At 40.2% G+C, this 24,152-nt stretch overlaps 1 protein-coding gene and 1 pseudogene across 1 annotated transcript; one reads left to right on the top strand and one right to left on the bottom strand.

Moving 5' to 3' along the window:
- Positions 1–2,045: 2,045 nt before the first annotated feature.
- LOC118004747 lies at positions 2,046–2,232 on the bottom strand (annotated as a pseudogene).
- A 20,233-nt stretch (positions 2,233–22,465) lies between these two features.
- On the top strand, positions 22,466–23,227 carry LOC118004774 (cell division control protein 42 homolog). The gene has a single exon (XM_034996335.1). It carries the CDS (start codon positions 22,466–22,468, stop codon positions 23,039–23,041), a length of 576 nt encoding a protein of 191 aa, XP_034852226.1. The 3' UTR covers positions 23,042–23,227.
- The last annotated feature ends 925 nt before the right edge of the window (positions 23,228–24,152 follow it).

The following is a 24,152-nucleotide window of genomic DNA, read 5'->3' as shown; positions in this document are numbered from 1 at the left end:
CTAACAATTCACTAAAAATATTAAAGGGATTTTGTTTTGAATTATGCAGCAGGAAAAACTCTAGAGTAAACCAGGATTCTGCCATATATCTGATACTTTCTCATGATAGTCTCATGAATGCCATGGAGAAACGTGGCTTGGATAGGAGTAATGTTAGATTATTTACTAGTTGAACACTTATTCAGAAGCTATTGGCAATCCAGAAAAGAAAAAAAAAAAAACTTACACTCCATATTGTGATCTACAATGTCCTACATGGTCTGCCCCACCTACTTCTCTCCTGGTTCACTAAGCTTCAGTCATGCTAGTCACTTTCTATTCTTAGTCAAGCTCATTCCTTCCTGTTTGAATCTTCTATTCCCTTCTGCCTGGAATGTTCTTGCAGCTCTTTGAATAGCTGACTCCTTGTCAAACTGAAGGCATTAGTTTAAATGCCACCTATTCAGAAACTCTCTCTAAATTAGATGGCCACCTACCCAACTCTGTCATGTTCTACCCTCTCCCTGTTTCCTACCACATGATTTTCCATCTCCCCCATGAAATTTCAGCTTCATAAAAGCTAAGACCTTGTTCATTTATTCACCAAGACTCCACAAGGCTTAGCACAATGCCTAACATGTACTACATTTCCATGAACACTGAACAAACAAACTAATGAAATACAACCCTATATTGTGACACCATATCCTCTATCTGGGCTTTTAGAATATGGTATTTTTATCAATGTCCTATTTTGAGGTATAGAAGGCCTGGGTCTTTTGTTTGTTTTTCCTCGTTACATTATACCAGGTAAATATACTACATGGTGAAATAAGAATTTAAAAAGGCCCTGAGGGAGTAAGGCCAAACCCACACAACAAAGGGACCTAACAAGGATACATGGAAAGTTTTGCACCTAGAATCAAAGGAATTTTGTGTGCCAGCATAGGAAAGGGCAACTTGGTTTGTCATCAGGATTTGTAAGAAATACCCTGAGTTTCAGTTCCCCACAATTTTGTTATGCACCAAAAGTATGATGTATTAAAAAACAAAACAAAAAACACTGGAGCCTTGAAATCAAAAGAGCTTACTTGCAGACCAAATTATATACTTGCTCAATTCTAGTCATTAACATTTAAGAAAACTGTAAACACTGTGGTTGAAAGAGAAAAGTGATTATGAGTGTAGAGGCCAAGGACAGGTTGCCTTAAGATGGGCCACTTTGGCATGAAGATTATTTTTGACTTAAAAGCAATCAAAATACACCAGATGCAAGAAAAGATCTTTACCTCCCCCACAGCTGCCTGAAAGAATTTAGATAGAGAACCTGCTCCAAGAAAAGAGCTTTCAGCATAGAGAACTACATTATGATGTGAATTACATATGGTAGACAGGGAGAAACCTAGCAAGGCCACTGTAATCAAAATCTGTTGTCCTGTTGTTTCTGAAAGGCCTAGCAAATACATACCAAAAATTTACTTTTTCATCTTCCTATAAATTGCATTCTTTCCCTTTCAAGTACCAAACCCTTATACCCCCATTCTCAGTTTTGTTGTTATTTTGTTTTTATAAAAGATTTGAGAGAGCACACACACACACACCAGGGCAAGCATGGTGCGGGGGGAGGATGCAGAGGGAGAGAGAATTTCAAGCAGATTCCACACCTAGCACAGAGCCCTTTGCAGGGCTTGATCCCACCACCCTCAGATCATAACCTGAGCTGAAATCAAGAGTTAGACATTCAACTGACTGAGCCACCCAGGTACTCCAGTTTGCATTTTTTTTTTAATAGAAATTATCAACAAGGTCCTGACCTAATAATCAAAAATTAAAATATCAAAATATAAAACCAAGAAAACAAGCTAAATCACACACATTTTGACCAAATACTGGAATATTTCCCAAAGAAAAAGTAAACAACTACATTCCATGTTTCAGAAAAGATATTAAGGATTCATGCATTTACAAACCTATCTAGTATGAATTCAAGAGTTTGATCCATTTTCCAAAGAGACCAACACTCTTAAAATGCTCCTTTTCACATCTGTTTAATGAATTAAACATCCTTATTTCTTAAGCATTTGGTGTCTTACTATAGAAGGGTGTAGCAAATCCAGATCCAAAGTACACAGTCATAATTATTAACCCCCACTCATTTTCCACTGAAAATGGCAAATTCTTCCCTAGGACCTCCTCACAGTGGCTCCTAAGGAACACCCAGTTTGTAAACCTCTGGATGCTCTGTCCCAACATAGAGCTATTCGAAGTTCTGTGAAAGGCGCAGAGACCCAAGACAGTAGAAAATCCTATTCTCCTTCAAGTGACATACCTCATTTTGTCTTTGGAATGTCCATATCTGTGTGGAGTCTACATACGAAATTTTGATTTTCTATTGTTAATCTGTCTTACACCAATATGATTTAATCCAGCTAGAAGGATCTTGAAGGGCAGAAGAAATTCTTTCTCTCCTACAAGAGTCATGGAAAACTACCCTCATAAGTCAATCTAAAGCTTTTAACCAATAACTTCGATAAGAAATTATTTTTCTAACACTTCAGAGTCTCAAAATACGTTACATTATTCCATAAAACAGTGAATTCCTTGTCAGATTTCTATTGCATAATTAGCAATTGGGATATAGTGGAGGAATTTCCACAAAACAAGTTTATTTGGTTAATGACTAATGATCTACAGAATTATAGCTGAGCTTCTATACTTTCCAGTTTCACTACTATAGAGCATTTGCATCACATACCTTCATTTTTCTATTTTACAAAACACTAAAGAAGTTGGTTAGAAAGCATATGCGTTTTGTCAAATAATTTTAGTAATTTTATGTTGGTGGACCATGGAGACATCAAGATCAGCCCATCCACCCAGGGACAGATTAAGTCTATAAACAATAAACAAGATCAGCCTTGTAGTGGTACCCCAGGAGGTTCTTTAAATTTGTATCTCAAGAAACTAGAGAGACCTGAATACAATAGAAGGAAAGCAGATTTGGAAGAGGCTTATGATTTTTAAGGCAGGAATACAACTGTACCTCATTTGGAGAAAAAAAATGAATAAAAGGAGGACAGTCAGCCCCAAGAATAGGGCAGGAGGGTGAAGAGCCTAAAGTTGACTTTACCCAATCCCATGAAAGACCTACTTTTTGGTTCTCATAGTAATCTGTAATGATGGATGGTTCAACAGGTCTAGAATAGCTTTGTTGAAATATGCCTCAAGGCTGCCTTTTCACTCCCCTCACGAGGCACCTCTAGTTAGGTCCACTTTTCAGGGAAGCTGGTAAATGTATTCCTCTCCATCATGAGAAAAGCATATCCCCATTTTAATGTTCCTTATTTTATATACTTTAGTGTCATACAATTTTGATTAGCATGAGTCAGCCTTACCAAGTCTATGAAGTGCTGAATGTAATAGGGAGATAGATCATGGGCTATAGTAATAACACAACATAATGGCACCTTGGGTAGAGAGCCATGTAGCCCTCATCTGACCACACTGTTACTCCCCCCCTCTTTTTTTTTTTTTTTTAAAGATTTTATTTATTAGAGAGAGAGAGAGAGAGAGGGAACACAAGCAGGGGGAGTGGGAGAGGGAGCAGCAGACTTCCCATGGAGCAGGGAGCCCGATGCGGGGCTCGTTCCCAGGACCCCGACCTGAGTCAAAGGCAGATGCTTAACAACTGAGCCACCCAGGCACCCCTGTTACTCCCTTTTGAAGTTACATCATTCTGTACTGACTAGATGTTTTAGCTACTTAGCTAAGGCAGAATATAAAGAGGTTTGATTTCTGGATATGACTAACAACCACTGACTATAATTATGAAACCTACAGGTTAGAAGGTAATTCAGAGTGTTACAGAGCACAGGAGATGATGTGGAAAGAAAATGTTCCAAGATCAAAGAAAAGGATTTTTAACAACTGGATTGTTTTGAACCTTGAAAGCAGGTAAAGAAGGATTCTTTCACAGGGATAGGACTGAGAATGAATAAGCTTAGTCTGAAGTTTGGCATTTGGAGAAAACCTATGCAATGATCTGTAGACCTGAAGTAAGACTACCTTCATGAAAGATTCAATGGAAAGTACTTCAGATGAAAACTCCGAAATGACAGATTCAAGAGAAGGCTGCTGACTCAGGTTCATGCATTTAACCAGGGAAGAGGACAATGAAATGGTATCTGCCCATGCACATTTTTGAAATATTAAAAACTCTTGTCTTTTCTTCCAAAAGCATGGAAGGAGAAACTCTTCTGAGGGTGGCTTGAGTTAGAACTGTGAAATGCATCAACCACACAATGGAACATTCAAAACTCAACGGACTCTTCCTCTCCTTAGTTGTGAAGGGCCCTTGAATCATTCTATCCAAATACCATGTGACCCAGGGTATCAGCAGTCCACAAGAAAGTGAACATGTCTCCTTGCATTTCTTTATACTTAATCAGTGTTTGGGAAGGACATAGCAGACTTTATAAATGGTACATCAAATGTTCTTGACCAGTGCACAAAGAGAATAGCATGATGGACTGCTCTGTGATTCCTGTCACTGTACATTCGACTCACAGCTGTGAAAAACCCACATTCAGAGCTCCCAGCCAATAATTGCCCCCAACCTACCTAAATCATTTGCTCATACTCTAAAATATATTATCTATGTTGGCTCCTTTCATTCCTTAGATATCCACTCCAAGATGAGCCATGACCTGAGTAGTTATGTGCATATACACAAATATTCTTGATCGCATTAAGGAAACGTTTCATTTCAATAAAAGTTTTTGAAATCTGGATAGGAAAAGAATGAGGCAAGGAGAAAGAGCAAAGTAATGCCATTTGGCTTTCTGGTTGGTATATTTGGTGGGTAAACTAAAGTTCTTACTTGGCTGGTAACTTCACAGCAAGCATCCAGCTACTTCCTCGGGCTTAATTAAATCTGCAGGTGACCTTCAGAGAAAGGGATATGTGCTTGCCATCCAGAGATAAAGAAGGCACGGAAGATTTGTGACCAGTATCAGGTATTCCGGCAAGTCGGTGCTAGAGGCAGAAATTAAAAACTGTTCTATCAAGTTCTTTCCCCCAGCCACTAGATTTTAGCCTTCAGAGGATATAGCAGCTGACCAATGAGGATCAGGGATACTTTTCCTGCCCATGTATTTATGTATGCCCCAGGTGACAATATAGATTTTTAAATATTTGACAAATAAGCACATTTTGTATGTTTCAAACACATTTAAGCATCTGGAAATTCCTAGAAGCATGGCTTTGGATCATGAACTATGAAGTATTACAGGATCTGAGCTTTCTGTTAGCAGTCCTAGAATATAACAGAAGAATCAAGGATGACCCCAAAAGCATATTCAAATCAGGATGCATGAACTTTTCTTAAAACTTTTGAAAACAGCCATTTGTAGGGCATCTGGGACCTAATTATTTAGGTAAACAAGGGTGACCATCCACTTAAAAAAAATATCCATTCACTCAGTGGCTATACTTCATCACCTACTAACACCTTTTTCTAGCAGTTTAGATATTGCCTGGCTATGACAGAGCTGGATCTGAGAATCAGTGAAATAGTAAGAGTCTGTTTTCAATCCCACAAAGGAAACCATGGCAAAGTTTAAAACATGTAATACAACCTACTGTGTGGAAAAAAGACTAATTCCCAGACAGAAGTAATGGGAAAGGGAAGCTAGGAATCTAATTTACAAAAAAACCCATTCACCTCTTTCTGAAAAGGCACCCACTGAGCAGTCATGGGCATAGCTCTCCAGCCTACCAAAAAAAGGATTGGGCAACCTTCCTGTATCTGAAGGATCCTAACTGAAGCATAGTTTGGTAATGGCTTCAAAGACCGTGAATGGTGGTCACATGGCTGTAGGTTCCCAACCAGGCCGCAGATTTTGGGATTCATGGACTTCATACCAAAGGTTTAGAATTCTGCTCAGTGATGGAGTGCACAGCTTGGTATGGTTCTTGTTGTCATTACCCACCAAAATAGCTAAACTCATGTTAGATTCTGCCATCTTCAATTTAAGGAAATCTAGCATGTATCAGATGTTTAAAGCATGGAAATCATTGATTTAAGAGAACTCGATTTTGAGGTTTAAAAAAATCTTAGGGGGAAGCTCAGATACCTGTGGAAACACGTTTGTTCTCTTTGAATCATTTTGACAAATGAGAGGTTTATGGCAATTTGGTAAACCTAACACACATGGCTAGAGTTAAAATACATTCCTCCCTTAATTCAGAGTAGGCTACAAACCCTAAAATTCTTATTTTAGGCATTCTATAATTGGGTGTTTTTATATGGCATGGGAACCGAGGAGGGTCAAGAATTTTTCCTTAGCATAAAGACTCATTTCGCCCTGAATGCAGAAATGTTCTTTTCCTCATTTTCCTTAGGTAGATTTGCAATGGTGTTTTAACATCTGAAACTGCCCTCCATGAATTTGAATTTCTGCATCATTAAATGGGCAACAAGCTAGTGCTGGTGGATGAAAATGAGCTGGAAGATAACACCACCATATGGAATGATGATCACATAATGAACCAGGAAACCCAAAAACCGAATGAGTCAGGCTGCTTAGAAACACAAAACAAGGTCATAGCACTCTTTTGAAATTACTATACTCACAAATGATAAAGAATATTACCTTTCAAACTTGATATTATCACCTCAGTAAGTCTTATAATGTCCCCAAATTGTTCCTAAGGATGTAGGCAGTTCAAGCTTCAGAGAAAACTACAGAATATTTTAACCCTTTTCAATAAAACATTAGGCTATATTTTTACTATATTACTTTTCCACCCACAGTGGAAAGATACACTTTAAAAAACTGTATAATTGACATACAATATCCTATTAGTTTTAGGTGACAATATTTTTAAATATTTATGGGTTTTTTTGAGAGCTCATGCATGTGTACATGGATGGGGGAGGGGCAGAGGGAGAAGAGAGAATCTTAAGCAGGCTCCACACCCAGCGTGGAGCCCAGCAGGGGACTTGATCTCACAACCCTGAGATCATGACCTGAGCCTAAATCAAGAGTCAGCAGCTTAACCAACTGAGCCACCCAGGCGCCCCTATGTGACAATATTTTTAAGTTAAAAGCTCAATGTTGTGAAAGTCATGGCTGGGGTTTATATAACCAGATTGTTATTTATTCTAATAGAATGAGGATATTGAAAGTAAAAATGTTGTCTCCTACTTCATCTTTACTCAAGAGATTTTGATACTTTGTCTTGATGAACTGCTCTAGGATTATGGCTTGAATTATAAGAAGTGGTCAGATACACTTCAATACATATATACATAATATATTGTAGTAATAACCAACATGTTAAACTAGCAGTAATGATTTAGATTGTTCAGTTTCTAAACAACTCCCAGGGAACAATGGGTTTTAAAGAGCCTTTGAAGACATGTTCATCATTCGGTGACCAGAAGGTCTTGAATAAAACCCTTAGAGTATATAGACAGTCCAGCATAGTTAGAAGCAGTAAGCTATGTGGCACATGGGATTTCTACATAAAATATCTAAATTAATCCTCATTAAAAGCTTGTGACTTGTGTAAAATGTAAATAACAAAACCTAAGTTTAAAGGATTTGCCATAGATCACATAGCTAGTATAGGAACAAAGCCAGCCTGGAAGAATAGTAAGACTCCAGTAGCATTTACTGTGTACCAAGCATTGCTCTGAGAACTTGACGGATTCATTTAATCTTCAGGAGGGTAGACAGAGGCCCAAAGTCACGGGATTAGTTGCTGGCAGTATGGCTTCAGAGTCTGTGCTCCCAACCACCCCCCTGTCCTATTAGCTCCAAGAGTTTCTGGATGAATAAAACACTGAGGCCCAGTATTTTGGGATTCTGGTCTAGTGTTGGATAGTATAAATAGCCAAATTCAAATAGAGCAGCAATAGTTAAACTTTGAATTTCCAAATGTTCTGCAAGTAAAAATAAAATCTTAAGATGCTAAAATTCTTATTTCTAGGTCATTCTCTTGACTTTATCTTTAAAAACATAGCTGTCTTGCTTCAAGTCACCTAAAGATATTGCCATTTCTGAAATTCTTTTATCTCCAAGAAACTCCTAAAGATTATAATGCATTAGGATATTCCATTACCATATAGAAGTTTGGTCAAAAATCAACGAGAGGAGAAAATGGTCAGAAGATCGGCTTGATGTAAAATACTCTACAACTGCTTCTGATGATTCTGCTGTAAGGACAGGAATACACATGTATTAAGAACTAGATAATTAGCTATTATTAAGTTGTTCCAAAAAAAATGCTTTAAAGATTTCATGCACTTTTCTTGCATATTCACACCTTAGATTTTCTGTCGAAGTTATCAGACAGGCTTTTAATGCACTTGAGCATATTCTTTACCAATAGCTCTAGAAAAGACTAATGGCTAATTCTTACAAAAATGGGAATTGGTACTTAGGCACTGTAGGTGTAAAATGTATAGTTGTATTTATTGAGATGAACAGGTAAGACAGGTGTATTAGGCATGATCCTTGTCTAGGGAGTTGGAATTTCAAACTCAACATGGCACTAAGTCACATGGGATAGTTTACAAGATGTGTTTTTAGGGGAAAGCTGAATTTAAAAAGGCAATAACCAATTAATTTCGTTAGAGAGAATGTCCGTAACAATTTATAAAAATGGTTTTTAAAATAGCATTGTGTCATTGAAGAAAAGGATTTTAAGAAAATCTCAATGATAATCATTGAGCTATGTGATTGAAAGGCCCCATGTGAGTCTTCTCCACTCTTCTCATTGACAGAAAGTTTAGAAAATGCTATGTTCCTTGAGTAGGTTTTAAAAGTAATGGAATAGCAGCCATAGCTTATTGCCATTTTGAGCCTGACAGATCAAGAGTCACAAAGCATGTGCTCAAAAAGTGGTTCATCTTGGGGCACCTGGGTGGCTCAGTCATTCAGCGTCTGCCTTCGGCTCACATCATGATCCCAGGGTCCTGGGATCGAGCCCCGCTTCAGGCTCCCTGCTCGGCTGGAAGCCTGCTTCTCCCTCTCTCACTCCCCCTGCTTGTGTTCCTTCTCTCGCTGTCTCTGTCAAATAAAATCTTTAATAAAAAAAGGGGGTTCTTCTGAAAATCAGAAAAGATTAGACAAAGTGTAAACATCTAAACAATGAGATCTGAAAACTACGAAGTTTAACCTAACTTTACACTGCCACGCAGGGGACTATTCAGAGGGCATGGACTTTTCAATTCAACCATTTTATCAATTATAAGGTTTGTACTAGAATATGAACATTATAATTCTTACTGGGGCTCTTACAGAAAAGCATTTTTCAAATTATTACTTTAAAATGCTTCAGAGTGAGCCAGCCAAATTTGACACAGAAAAAAAAAAATTGGGAGGGTAAGGATACTTCTACCATGTGATTGTCTAAATGTCCAGTATGAACCCCAATACACCAATAGGCATTATGTGTGAATCACATCCCCCTAAAAACATGTTTAAGTTCCAACCCCCTCCCCCCGCATCTCAGAACGTGACCCTATTTGAAAATAGGATCATTGCTGATGTAAATGATTAAGATGCAGTCATACTGGAATAGAGTGGGTCCCTAATCCAGTCTGAGCGGTGTCCCCATGAGCTGGACATATACAGACATAAGGAAAATGCCATGTGACAAGACAGATTGGAGTTCTGTAGCTGCCAGTCAAGGAGTGCCAAAGATTGGCAGCAAACCATCAGAAGCCAGGAAGAGGGATGAAAGGATTCCCTGCCAATACCTTGATTTTGGACTTGTAGCTTCCAGAACTGTGAAACAGTTTGTTTTTAAGCCACCCAACTTGTGGTATTTTACTATGGGAGCCCTAGAAAAAGAATACAAGTACCATATAAACTGTATACCTCTCCCTTCCTAGATTCCTTTGTTTTATGCAGAAGGCATGGTGGAAAGAGTTTGATCAACCCGAGTTTGAATCCTAATGCACTATTTCCTAGCTGTCTTTAGGCAATTTATTTAACCTGAGCTGCAGGTTACTCCTGTTGAAAATGAGAATCCTCTTCCCAGAAGTTCCTAAGATTAAATGTTATGATCTGAAGTGCCTGGCACATAGTAGGCACTGATTAAATGTCAACTCCAGTCTCTCCCTCCTCCATATAAAGTTGTAATAAAGATTAAATGAGAACTTGCCCTGAGTCTCTGAACAAGGGAAGCATTAAACTGGAGTGAGCAAAAATCACATCTTACAGAGATGGTGGATTAGGACCACCCTGGGCTCACCTCTTGCCACGTGTCCACCTAGAGAATGCATAAATAACCTAGAAAGCAACCCAAAAACTGACAGAACAGACTCCACAGCCCGACATAGACAAGAGGCCACAGCGAAGCAGATCCACCCCCTCAGATTGCTCTTGGCAAGATCCCATCAAAGTGGTGCCACAAGCCTGGCAGTGTGCGCTCAGCCCAGACAAGGGTCAGCATCACTCCAAAGTGAGCCCTGCTCCAGGGAGAGAAGATAACCACACACCAGTCTGACTGTGACCCCAGCAGTGGGCTGGGGGCAGGCAGCTGGTCTGACTGCAGGCCCCACCCACCAACAAAAGCTTCTCAGGGGACAACACAGAAAGTGCCTGCAGTTTGGTGCTACTTCATCTCTGGCAAACACCTGCTCTGACTCAACTCAAGCCCAAGGCAGTCCTGGACCAGCCCACTAACACCACAGGCACCAGACTGGCCACAACAGGCAGAGAGCCATTGCAGGCTGGCCTGAAGGCAAACAGCTCCACCACAACCTTATAGCAACACATATAGGAGATACCCCTGAAACACAATTTTCTGGTGAAAAGGAGACCTTGCACTGTGGGGTACTACAGGACCTCTTCTTCATAAAGCCACTACTTTCAAGTGCAGGAGATGTAGTAGACTTTCCTGACACATAGAAACAGACACAATAGACCAAATGAGGAGACAGGAATATGTCCCAAATTAGAGAGCAGAACAAAATCAGAGCAAGAGACCTAAGCAAAATGAAGATAATATGTCTGATAGTGAATTTGAAGTAATGCTCATGAAGATACTCACTAGAATTGAGAAAGGAGTGCAGGACCTCCATCAGATCCTCCAAGAGATAGGAGATGTAAAAAAGAACCAATTAGAGATCTTGGGCTCACTAAATGGAAATAAAAATTGACCACCTGGAATAAATAGCAAACAAGAGGAAGTAGAAGAACAGATCAGCCACCTGGAAGAGAGTAATGGAAAGTAATCAAGCTGAGAGGATGAGAGGGGAAAAAGATATGCAAAATGAGAATAGACCCAGGGAACTCAGTGACACAGTCAAGCATAAGTCACATAATAGAGATCCCAGAAGGAGAAGAGCAAGAAAAGGGGACAGAAGATTTGTCTGAAGAAATAGTAGCTGAGAACTTCCTGGATCTGGGGAAGGAAAGAAATCCAGATCCAGGAGGCACAGAGAGCCCCCAACAAAACCAACCCAAAGAGGTCTGCACCAAGACAAAGTAAATAAGATGGCCAAAAGTAGTGATAAAGAGAATCTTAAAAGCAGCAAGAGAAAGGAAAGCAGTTACATACAAGGGAAACACCATACAGCTATCAGTGAGTTTTTCAGCAGAAACTTTGCAGGCCAGAAGAGAGCTGCATGATAAATTCCAAGTGCTAAAAGGAAAAAAAATCTACAGCCAAGAATACTCTATCCAGCAAGGCTTTCATTTAGAATAGAAGGAGATAGAGCTTCCCCAGAAAAAAAAAGTTAGAGGTAAAACCAGCCACATCCCTGTCACAATGCCATTGACCTGTGGGTTCCAAATTCAGTCCAGCTGCCCTCCTGCCCAAGTGAGCATGCACGGCCTGCCACCTGCTTAATGCCAAGTCAACACGCCTTCACCTCAGATTGACAAGGGCTCAAACTGACATTCTTCTCAAATTCCAGCTCCTGTGCCCAGATTTATGCACAAAAGTGGGCATAATTATAAGAGGCAACCCAAACAGCAACACTAATTCTGTGGAATATATAATGGATAAAAGGAGTATGCTAGACTGATAACATCTCTAACAAGCACAAAGAATACATACAGAAGGATTCTGGTTAGTAAAAGAAACCTGGGAAAAGTAAAACAAGATGAAATCAGAAGGAGACAAACCATAAGAGACTCTTAAGCATAGGAAACAAACTGAGGGTTGCTGGAGGGGAGGGGGTGTGGGGATGGGGTAACTGGGTGATGGGCATTAAGGGGGGGGGGCACTTGATGTAATGAGCCCTGGGTGTTATATACAACTGATGAATCACTGAACTCTACCTCTGAAACTAACATACTCTATGTTAATTGAATTTAAATAAAAAAAGGAAACCAAAAATTTACATCTTACTAGAAAGAAAGCTAGAGATAAAGGACAAAACTCATTGGCTATACTTGCTGCTTCAATGAAGAGAAAGCTAGGGACTGGGATTAGCCAGTAATTATTGCTGAGCAAGATCAATATGGAGTTCAGAGGAAAACCAGGATCCAGCCCTAGAGAGAAGAGTCACAGTCCCAAAAGCACCACCAGGAAACTTACATCCATGGAATCCTGCTCAGCAACAAACAGGAATTAGCTGTTAATACATGCAGCCACTATGGACAATATGGACATCCTCAAAAAATTAAATAGAACTACAATATGACCCAGCACTTCTGGGTATTTACCCAAAGAAACAAACACTAATATAAAAAGATAGCTTGTGTACCTCCATGTCATCACATTATTTACAATCGCCAAGACATGGAAACAACCTAGGTGTTCACTGATGAATGGATCAAGAAAATACAACAGAATATCAGTCATGAAAGAGGAAATCCTGTCATTTGTGACAACATGGATGGACCTGGAGGGAATTATGCTAAGTTAAATAAGACAAGGAAAAAAACACCGTATGAGCTCACTTCCATGTGGATTCTGGAAACACCATCACAACAAAAGATCATAGGTAAAAGATTGATGGTTGCCAGAGGCAGGGAGTGGGGAGGGTGGTCAAAAGGTACAAGCTTTCAGCTATAAAAGGAGTCCTGGGGATAAAATATACAATATGACTATAATAATGCTGTATGGTATATTTGAAAGTTGCTAAAAACAAATCTTCAATTCTCATAAGAAAAAAATAACATGTATAACTGTGGTGACAGATGTTAGTAGACCTACTGTGGTGATCATATTGATAAATACATATATCAAGTCATTATGCTGTATACCTGAAACTAATATTTTATGTCCATTATATCTCAAAAAAATGATATCTACCACTTGGACGATTCTTCAAGGCATTATGCCAAGTGAAAAATGCTAACCTCAAAATGTTACATACCATATGATTGCACTTGGATCACAGTCTTGGAAAGAACACTAGTGACGGATGAGAGATCAGGGGGATACAAAGGGTTGGGGGGGGTGTAGTTACAAAGGGATGGCACAGGGAGGGCTTTGGGTTTTTTTGGTGGGAGTTGGGGGGGGGTTCATTTTGTTTTTAAGTGGTAGAACTAAGTGGTGGTTATATGAATATATACATGTATGAAAATTCATAGAACTGCACATCAGAAAGGACAACTTCACTATGTTCATTTTAAAACTAAAATTTTTAAAAACTTAAAGCACCACCAGGACTTGAAGGGACCCTAGAAGGCACAAAGGCTGATTGTACTCTGGGATCTTAGCTTCAGCCATCTGTAAGAGGAGAGGGAAAAAGATGGTCTCCAAGTAAGAAAAAGGCAAGACTAGCTTTTTGGGAAGAGAGAAGAGGTGAAGAAAAATCCAGGGATGTGAGCAAATGCTCCTGCAACCTAAGGAGGCAGTCATCAGGAGCCCAGGCCTTGGTTTTCCCTACTTGGGTTCTTTACAGAAGGAAGCACACTCCTCCTCCTGCACAAAGGAAGAGGGACTCTGTGCCAAGTCACTCCCTTCCCTGGTCCTCTCCGCTAACTTAGCCAAAGAAGAAAGCTAAGCCATCAAATATACCACTAGCTGCATACCCCAAAATACGTCTCCTGGGATTTTTAAGAATTCTTTTCTCTGTTGTTATCCCGAGTAGAAAGATGACCCAAGAACAGCCAATTCCAAGAACATACTTGGATTTCTGCCTGCCAGTGATGTTGTCAATGACTGGCTTTGGGATGTGGTTTCTAGGTCTTTGTAGAGGCTTAGGAGTCCACACAAGAGGGAATCCTTCACACACCATGGACCACCTGGAGGTGGATCTTACCTGCCCTCCTGAGGAGAGAATTCAACAAGGTAGAGGCCCCTAGAGAGCAGGGCGTGAGGGATGCCTCATACTGGGCAGAGAACAGCAACAGCCAGGAAAGGCCCAGCCCCATCAGCCATAGGGAACTGTCCCTGCAGCTTCCCCAGAGGGCAAAAACAGGGAGTGACTGAGCAGACCACTCTGCTTGCTGCTGCGTGTGGGAATCTCTGGGGCTATGGATCAACCCTGAACATGGGGGGGGGGGGGCGGTGAGGTGTGGAATAGGTTTCAAATTAGATTGGTCCAGATTTTCATAAAATAGACTGCCATTCCCAGATACCAAAGGACAAAAGACCCAGTGAACAGAACACAGTTTAAAGCAATGATTGAATAAAAATAAAACCTTTTCGTGTTTGCACCCCACAGAGCACAGAACCACTTCACTGAACACAAAGGTATAGATCCAGAACAGAGCTACTGAATAATGCAGCAGCCAATCTCCAGTAATGAGGAGCAGTGCTCCTGCCGTCCAGCTGGGCACAGGTGAGTCAAGGTAACTGGTGGGAGATGGGGCAGACAGAGGCTCAGAGGAGAGACTGGGAAATGTGGCCATTATTCTGAATGTAATGAGCTGCTTCCACAGCTACTGAAGGCAGTGTAGTGACTTGACATTTTAAGAAGCCAAGTCTGACTATAGGCTATAGCAAAGACCCAAAGGAAGCACTGCTAGGGAAGAGCACGAGGCAGGAAGGCTGAATCCAATTTGAGTCACCTAGTCCTTTGCTTCTCCCCCAGTCGCTCTATGGAGAGATTCCAAGGACAAAAATGGAATCCAGAAGGAAAATGAATGGGGTTGCCTCAGTAGGGATGATGAGCAGGTGGGAGGCATAGAGAATTTTCAATAATTTGACTCCTACTTTAATTCCTCTGATTAGTAGAGCAGTCAGAATTGCTTGGGAGAATTACTAGAGTTCCTCCTGCTTGGGAGGCAAACATCCCCCTGAAAAGCAAAATAGATTCAACTAAGGAAAAGCTGCACCAGGTGACTTAAGCTATATATTCTCTAGGCCATGGGAGGATGAGAGAAAAATGGCCTCTGAAACTCAAATAAGGCCCAGCTCCCTTCACTGGAACAGAGCTGCCAGTGTTGTGAAATTCAAAGCCTGAGTAGTATTAAGAAAGACACCTTGTCTGGGATACCCCCCTCCACATGAGCAAATGTTTCTAGAACATAATATGGTGATGGGCCAGCGCATGAAAGCATAGGGATGAGGTGCTGCCTGTATGTAATTCTTGGACAAACAACTATGATTACAGAGAAACTAAATGGAAAATCTGGTGATGAATATCAGGATGAGGGTGGAAGAGAGATGCTAGGGTAAATTGGCAGGGCAGCATTAAAAAAAAAAGTTACAGGTTTTGAAAAGAAATGCATGGGGAGATGGCCATTAAGAGAGGGGAAGAGAGAAGAGAGATTGATCTTGAACATGCTGGAACAAGAGTGCCTGCAGTACATTCACTAATCACAAACTAAAGAGGCTGGAGCCCAAGAGAGGGAGGGCACCTCCTCCTCTCCATCCATCCCCTTACAAGCCCCAAGGCTTGGGGGGGGTGCGGGGGAGAGGGGGCACGGGTCTGTGTTCCTGTGCCAAAAAGAGGAATGGAGCTCCAGCTTTCGCACAAGAAAGAGGACAGATCTGACTCCCCAAGGCCTGGCAAGGTCTCCGTGAGCTGGAGCGAAGACCCAGCATTAAGTAAATACTGGACTAATAGCTAAGGACTACAATCGTAGACACTGAAGTTTGTAACAAGCAGTAATGAAAATGTCAGATGCCACATGGCTGAGGAACTTGGTGCATAAGAAACACATGTTATTTAACAATCTGCCACTGAGTGAACAAAAACCAGCTGAAATCAAGCTAGAGGCAGCCAAGAACACACCGAGGAAGTCATTACGGAGCAAGACCAAGATTAGCTCTGGAGCAGGAGAGCTGCAATTCTGATTTTGCCAGAAAGCCAGAGCAGGGCACGGATGGAGTGTGCTGGAAACTGGTGGGGGTGGGGGGCGGGGGGCAGTGACAAGTACATTTAGGCTAATTAGTAGATTGAATAACAAAGCAAAACACAAAGAGGGAATCACCCCTCCTCTAGAAGGCATTGGTCTCTGGGCTCATCTTTGTGATAGTTTTAATTGGTCAGCTAGATTCTGTAGATCTTCCATAAATATGGACAATAACCTCCTAAAACAGCAGTTTCCCAAGTGCCCTTAAGAGTGTGTTTCGGCATCTCTTCAATGAAAATATGCCAACTGCAACAGGAATGAAGCCAAACACTCCAAACATTAAGTAGACATGCCAAGCACCTGAAGCCACATGCCCATTGCATAGGAAAAGCAGGTTCAAGCAGCTGTACAGATTTAAAGTAGGAAATCACATGTGCACACAAGGAGAAAACAGGGGCTAATTCAGCAGAAAACCACATACAAAACTGTACGCCAATTACAAACTGTTGTGATAAATTTCAAGTTTAATGACCAGTTAACCTCCATCTTCTCGCCTACAAAATGGGGGTAATAACCCCTCGCTTATAGGACTGTTGTAAGAATTTCATGAGAATAAAATTTTGACAAGACTAATTGAATATATTGAATTTAATATTAAAGAGAGAAGGGTGAGGATTTTCAACTGCAACTGGCTGTATAACCTAAACGATTTAATAGCCCCAGGCTTCACTTTTCTCACCTAAAAATGGATCCGAGAAGAGGGACTTGTTTTCAGGTCTATTTAGGATTAAGTTAGGCAACAGGAGTAACATGCTTATAATAGTTCCAGGTACACAGTACATGCTTACTAAATGTGTCATTTTAATCAGAAGTAACTGGAAGAACTTCCCTAGAACTGCCTTACCTATGTTACCAACAGTCTCCAGGGAACAAAAAATAAAAATTGTGATTGGTTATTTTAGGAGTTATGTACAATTGTGAAATTAACAAATTTGAACGTAAACATCAAGCCATCTGACCACCTACATGAGTCTTTTCTGGGATTGAATACGGGGTGGGGGGGGGTGCAGTTTGAGTGCCTGCTCCAAGCAGGTACTATTGTAAATGCTGAGATTTAACCAGGGCTCCTGTCCAGGCAGCATGCCCAGATACAGACATACTGGTTAAGATGTTGAGGGGATTTTACCAGCTGATTCATAAGAACTCCATTCAGCTCCCTGGTGACCCCCTTTCCTTGAGCCCCCAGGAATGACTCATTATCCAGCAGAAAGGTTTGCCCGTAAAGGATTTTTCAAAGCAAGGTACAATCCTGACTTTCATACAGCTAGAATACTAACAACGTCAAAGATTTAACTCATGAATGAGGGACCTGAACAAGTGGTCCCAACCCCTTAAAGCAGACTTAAAAGACCAATAAGGACAGATCAGCAAGCCCATCAGGGATGTTGAAACATCTGCTTAAGGGATGCAAAACTGGCTTCTTCTGTGATGGAGGGAATCAACTGAATCTCCCAGATACAAAACTACCTCCATGTATATAGACAACAATTATTTGCACTAGAACAAGTTAACTTCTATGGACTTTATATTAAGTAACTGCCATATTTAGTAAATAACTCAAAACCAATAAAAGAACAAACCCCACAGAATCATAATTTTGAACATTCTAAATAATGCATAGTTTTCCACTGAAAATCCCTGGTAATCTTCTAGGCCCAATTAAGTTTTCATGATTTTTTTGGTACAGTCTTCCTCCCTTGATCAAGAATAATCCTGAAGAAAAAAAGCATCCTTGTAAGACTGGTCTCATTTCATTTGGCCTCATTCGCATATGTGCAGGAGGTTTTCTCAAGTTTGCTTTGGAAATCTAGAGCTCTATAGTATTCAACAGTGAAAACAAGCTGGTGGAAAGTTGTTTTGTTTTTAAGGTTTTAGAGTGTCTACACAAACATGAGTAGGGGGAGAGGCAGAGGGAGAGAGAATTCTCAAGCAGACTCTGCTGAGCAGGGAGCAAAATGCAGGGCTTGATCCCAGGACCCCAAGATCATGACCTGAGCCAAAAAATCAAGAGTACAATGCTCAACCAACTGAACCACCCAGGCATGCCCTTGGTGGGAAGTTTTCATTTTCATAAGTCAGGTTGGACTTAACATTTCAAGGATTTACTATGCCAAGGCTAGAATCCAAGTCCAAAAAACTCATCAAGTTTAGCCTGCAGTACCTATGTGGGTAACTTCATCTCAAGGCCCCTGGCTTCCCAGGTGGTGGTTGGTCTTCCTCACCACCTGTAAAGACTGGGCCCACTTATGCTAGCTTCCAGGCCAATCTTCCTTGAGCTTTCATAGGCATCTACTCATAAGAAAGCCCTAAATAAAATAAGTCCACTTTATATTCCTTAAAAGTGACATCATTCCTGATTAAATGAGAACAATTCTCAATTAAGACATTCCAGGCTAGACTTTGGCTCTATACCAATTTTTCCAATCATCTCCTAGTACTAAGTACATGTTCTGATTGAATATATTTAAATTATACTGTCCAACAGTAAAGAAATTTAGTAAGAGTTTCTCATTTCCAGTGGAGGTGAAAAGGAAGGGCTTTTCCTTCCTTTTCCTGAGAATCAGACATCATTTGAAAGTGCTGTATGTGTTCACCATGGCAGGGTCTGCTAACTTATTGGTTACAGATAGCCTAAGAATAAAAAAAAACTTGCTTACATATCTAACATTAAAAAAACATCAATCTTCCAAACAAATATTCATAATAAATATGCCCTCATCAGTTCATTTAGTTCTATGTAATTAGGTCACGTTCTGCTAAATCTTGAGTTAGCAGACTCAGGAAGCTGTCTGCTTCTTGACTAAAGAAAGCTTGAAAATCCTGACTCAGCCCACTGGCAAGCAACACCATCTGCACACAAGACTCTACTCTTAGAAGATTCAATAGTTTGAAGTACCTGGAACACTAAGACAGCTTTTGTTTGTGAGAATCAGTCAACCAAAATCTGTAGAAGAGGTAACACAGGTGAGGTTTTCTTAATTTTCAGATCTGAGGAGAGCTCAGAATAAAGCTACTGACAAGGAAATGGGATTGTGTGCCACAGAAAGCTCTTTCAAACAATGTTTAGGCAAAATGTCTGAGGGTAATGAGTCTATTTTCAAATGTTACACCTGATTTATAAATACATGAATTTTTATAGAGGAAATCTTGTTATAATGTACAGTAATCCTGAGATTATATAAAGAATGTCAAGTAAAGAAATGCAGTAACTCTAGAGTAGGGCTTAGACATCTGTGTTTTTATAGAATTATGGGTAAGTCTGATGTGCATCTCCAATTTAGAATCACTGGCCTAGAAGATGCTAGATTCAAACTAAAGCAGATTATCAAAAAGACAAAAGAGAAGAAGCATTGGAGAAGTGGAGATAAGGGAACCCTTGTGCACGGTTGGTGGGAATGCCAATTGGTGTGACCACTATGGAAAATATGGAGGTTCCTTAAAAAATTAAAATTAGGAGGACCATATAATCCCAGCAGTTCCACTTCTGGGTATGTATCCAAAGGAAATGAAATCATGATCTCAGAAATCTGCACCCCTATGTTCATTACAGTATTATTCACAACAGCCAAGGCATAGAAACAACAGATGTGTTCATCAATGGATGAATGCACACAAATGTTCATCCATAAAAAAAGGAAATCCTTCAATCTGTGACTACACGGAAGGACCCTGAGAGCATTACACTAAGTGAATAAGCTAGAGAAAGACAAATAATGTATGATCCCATTTATATGTGGGATCTTAAAAACCCCTGAACTCAGCATAGAATGGTGGTTGCCTAGGGTATGAGGAGGTAGGGAAAATAGGGAGGCATGGGTAAAGGGCACAAACTTCCAGTTATAAGGTTCCAGGGCTCTAATGTATAGCAGGAGGACTATAGTCAATACTATATTACATACTTTAAAGTTGCTAGGATTGTAAATCTTAAATGTTCTTACTATAAAAAAGTGATGTGAGGGATGGTTTGTTAATTTCATTGTGGTAATCACTGTATAATACAGAAATATCAAATCATCACATTGTATACCTAAATTCACAATGTATAGGTCAATTAGGTCTCTATAAACCTGGGGTGGGGAGGGAAGCAAGTTTATTCCAAGCAAGCATTTAAATAACTGAAGTTGACTGGCAACACTGTTTTTGCCTAATATTATCAGGCAAACTACCACCAGAATTCTGATCAATAGGAACCTATTATGGACCATGAGGGCACTGGACAATCTCTAGGAATTTCCCATGAAAACATACAATTTCTGAAATATTTATGTTAATACAGGTTATGTATTCGAATGTAACCTAGGGAAATCTGGAATGTCTTCTGATTTGGCAAATTATACAAACCTAATTATTTCTAGCATTACTTTATAGAAATAAATCATTGCAATTTTCTAGAGATCTTCTGGGAAATCTCAAATATAGCTTCAGGTATAAAAGAGACCCTGAAAGGTCTTTTTTCTATATTAAGAATTTGACTTAAGGCAAAAATAGTCAGGAAATTTGGACGTCTGATTAATATAGGACCTTATACAGACACCTGAAAGTACTTGTTTCCTATTTAATCAAAGTAACAATAAAGCATTTAAAAGTAAACATAAGGATACCACAACTAGAAAGAACCTTAGTTCCTTCATGAGAGGGGAAGCTTTGTTTTTCATTAGCTGTTTTTTCCTTAAATAATCCCACTGGAAAATCTCCACAACTATTTAAGGATAATTTTTAAAAGAAAAAAGGTAAAGGGACTCCTACAGACATAAGACACTTGTCAAAGATATTTAATTAACAAATGAGGGAATCAGAAAAGGTGTTATAACCAGTTCAAAGGAGAATTCAAAGATCACATATAAGCTCATGAGCTATGTTAAAATTTATTCGCTTAAGAGGTACAACACTGGCTTCTCCAGTGGAGGCAGAGAAGGCAATTGAGCATCCAGACGGTATATTTTGCACGTCTACGATATTTGCTTTACTACAAGTTTTCTGCAATGTCCCTCTCTAGAGTTGCAGGACAGCTCAACGGTAATGAAAGATTCAAACTCCACAGAATCAGCTAGCCTCGAAGAATGCGCTCTATACAACATATGCTGTTTCACTGAAGACACGTACTAATCTTTTGGTCCATTCAGAAGTCTTAGTTTCTCCTTCACCCTGACACAGCAAGGGACACCTAGGGCCATATTTGATCAGTCGGCCAGTCTTGTTAGTAGTTACTATCACCTGGTCTGCATAGAGAAACACTTAACAAAAGTGTTTCTGTCTTTGATAAGTTCTTAGTGCAATGGTAGAGACAGACCAACAACAACAACAGAGATAAGCATAGACACTTGTAGGAGGCGGCCCCTAAACTGAACTTCAAGGAAAGCGAAAGCTCTCTGGATTGATAAGGATTAGCAAAGAAATGGGCAGTGTGGACAAGAAGGGAACAAGAGACAAGGGGCTGTAGATAAATGGTGTGAGCCATACCTGGACGCAAACTAGACAATGGTGAGTTCATGGAACTGCAAGTTCATTCAGGCTTTGGGGGGTTGGGGGTGGCGGGGAGAAGAGGTTTACCACCATCCTTGATTTGACACAGGAATAAACCCCTGGGTAGCAGTGGTACCCTCTGCTTTAGAGGATTTTAAGGAAAACACATAGTGAACATATAACAGGCAAAGTGTGAGTATTGTAAAAAATAATTCTCATCCAATTCTAAAAAATGGCTTGCAGCCATTCTAAATATTGCCTATGAATTATTTATAATGCCGGATATAACATTCTGGGATAACATAAGCACACAATTGGGGGTTTGTTAAAATTTAATCCCAATTTAAAAGCTAAGCAGAGGGGACCAAGACCAGAATAGGCAAAGGATTTTCATCAACAGCATATTATTCAAATTAGACAAAACTCTCAAACTCAAAATTAAGATTACCGTTTCCCAAATAGGTAAATGCTTACATTGACAGACTTAGCTCTTGTGCTTGATTTTGCCATTTTCAACACAGGAGTAGATTTTCAGTCTTAGTGAGAAGGTTTATTGGTCTAAGTGCCACTTTTTGGCACATAGGTCACCAGCCTATCCTAACTCTAAAATTACACCTGGAAACCTATTATAACCAGAGCTGCAAGATGACTTCAACAGTGAAAAGTTCGAACGCCCCGGCAGAGAAGCTGAGGTCATCATCGAATTTGAAATATTTAAAGTGGATACAAAACTGTATCCACTTGCAATGCAGACAGTTAAGTGTGTTGTTGTGGGCGATGGTGCTGTTGGTAAAACAGGTCTTCTGATATCCTACACAACAAACAAACTTCCATCTGAGTATCTACCGACTGTTTTTGACAACTATGCAGTCACAGTTATGATTGGTGGAGAGCCATATACTCTCGGACTTTTTGATACCGCAGGGCAAGAGGATTATGACAGATTACGACCGCGGAGTTATCCCCAAACAGCTGTATTTCTAGTCTGTTTTTCAGTGGTCTCTCCATCCTCATTTGAAAATGTGAAGGAAAAGTGGGTGCCTGAAATAACTCACCATTGTCCAAAGACTCCTTTCTTGCTTGTTGGGACCCAAATTGATCTCCGAGATGACCCCTCTACGATTGAGAAACTTGCCAAGAACAAACAGAAGCCTATCACTCCAGAGACTGCTGAAAAGCTGGCCCATGACCTGAAGGCCGTCAAGTATGTGGAGTGTTCTGCACTCACACAGAAAGGCCTGAAGAATGTATTTGACGAAGCAATACTGGCTGCCCTGGAGCCTCCCGAACCGAAGAAGAGCTGCAGGTGTGTCCTGCTATGAACATCTCTCCAGAGCCCTTTCCGCACAGCTGGTGTCAGCATCGTACTAAAAGCAAGGTTAAATCAAACTAAAGATTAAAGATTAAAATTCGTTTTTGCAATAATGACAAATGCCCTGCACCTACCCACATGCACTCGTGTGAGACAAGGCCCGTAGGTATGGTCCCCCTCCCCCTCTCATTACTAGTTAATTTGAGTAATTGTGTATTGTCAGAAAAGGGATTAGTACTAGTTTTTGTTTCGTTGTTTCAATTTTTTGTTTGTTTTTTTTTTTTTGTTTAAAAGCAAGGCCTGCTTGTGATGACTCTGTAACAGACTAATTTGGGTTGTTGAAGCTGCTCCTGGGCTCCATCCACTCTGGAGAATGATCTGGGACATTTTGGTTTTTTTTTTTTTTTTTTTTTTTTTTTTTTTTTTTTGCGGGGGAGGGAGGTGGGGTGCGGGGAGTGTGTGTGGGGTTTGTTTTTATTTAGTCACGTTTTTTAAATTCATTAACCATTGGACAGCCCTTAAGGGGAGGAGGACGGATTGATTCCACATTCCACTTCCTAGATCTAGTTTAGAAAACTTGTTCCCCACCTGGTGCTCTTAGGAAGGAGTATAGTAAATGCCTCATTTAATAACATACTCCTTTTTGAAAGTTGCCTTTTCTCTCCACCCTTGAGTAGGCCCAGTATTTGATGAAACTCATGAAAGTGGGTGGAACCTGTCTTGCCCCTCCTCTTTTCTAGGATGCACTATATATGTGACTGTGACTTTCAAGGAAATTTGTTTGCCATTTGATTTTTTTTTTTTTTGAAGTTAATTTCTAACTTCTTTCACTGATAAAAGGATTGCACCTTTTGAAATACACCAAATGGATTGAGTACGTAATTAAAAAACATTTTTTTTTCCCTGTCAGTCATTGTCTTATATGCTTAGCATAGATGTCCAGCTTAATAGTGTATGATACGGTGTTCCTAGAACACAGCTAAAGACCTGGTAAATCGAGGAAATGTGAGGGGTGGCGCTAGGAGACAGAGGTCTATGGAATGATGCACATCCTCTTTCAAGTTGGGAGGATGGAGACCAGCTTCATGAAGAAGCTGGGGGTGGGGAGAACATTTAACAAC

The sequence above is a fragment of the Mirounga leonina genome, unplaced genomic scaffold (genome assembly GCF_011800145.1).
Source record: "Mirounga leonina isolate KUSES-001 unplaced genomic scaffold, KU_Mleo_1.0 Mir_93, whole genome shotgun sequence".
Taxonomy (NCBI): Eukaryota; Metazoa; Chordata; class Mammalia; order Carnivora; family Phocidae; genus Mirounga; species Mirounga leonina.
This window is presented reverse-complemented; position numbering and strand designations above follow the sequence as displayed.

Coding starts and splice junctions, on each gene's coding strand:
- LOC118004774 (XM_034996335.1), top strand. CDS start 22,466: ATGCAGACAGTTAAGTGTGTTGTTGTGGGCGATGGTGCTGTTGGTAAA.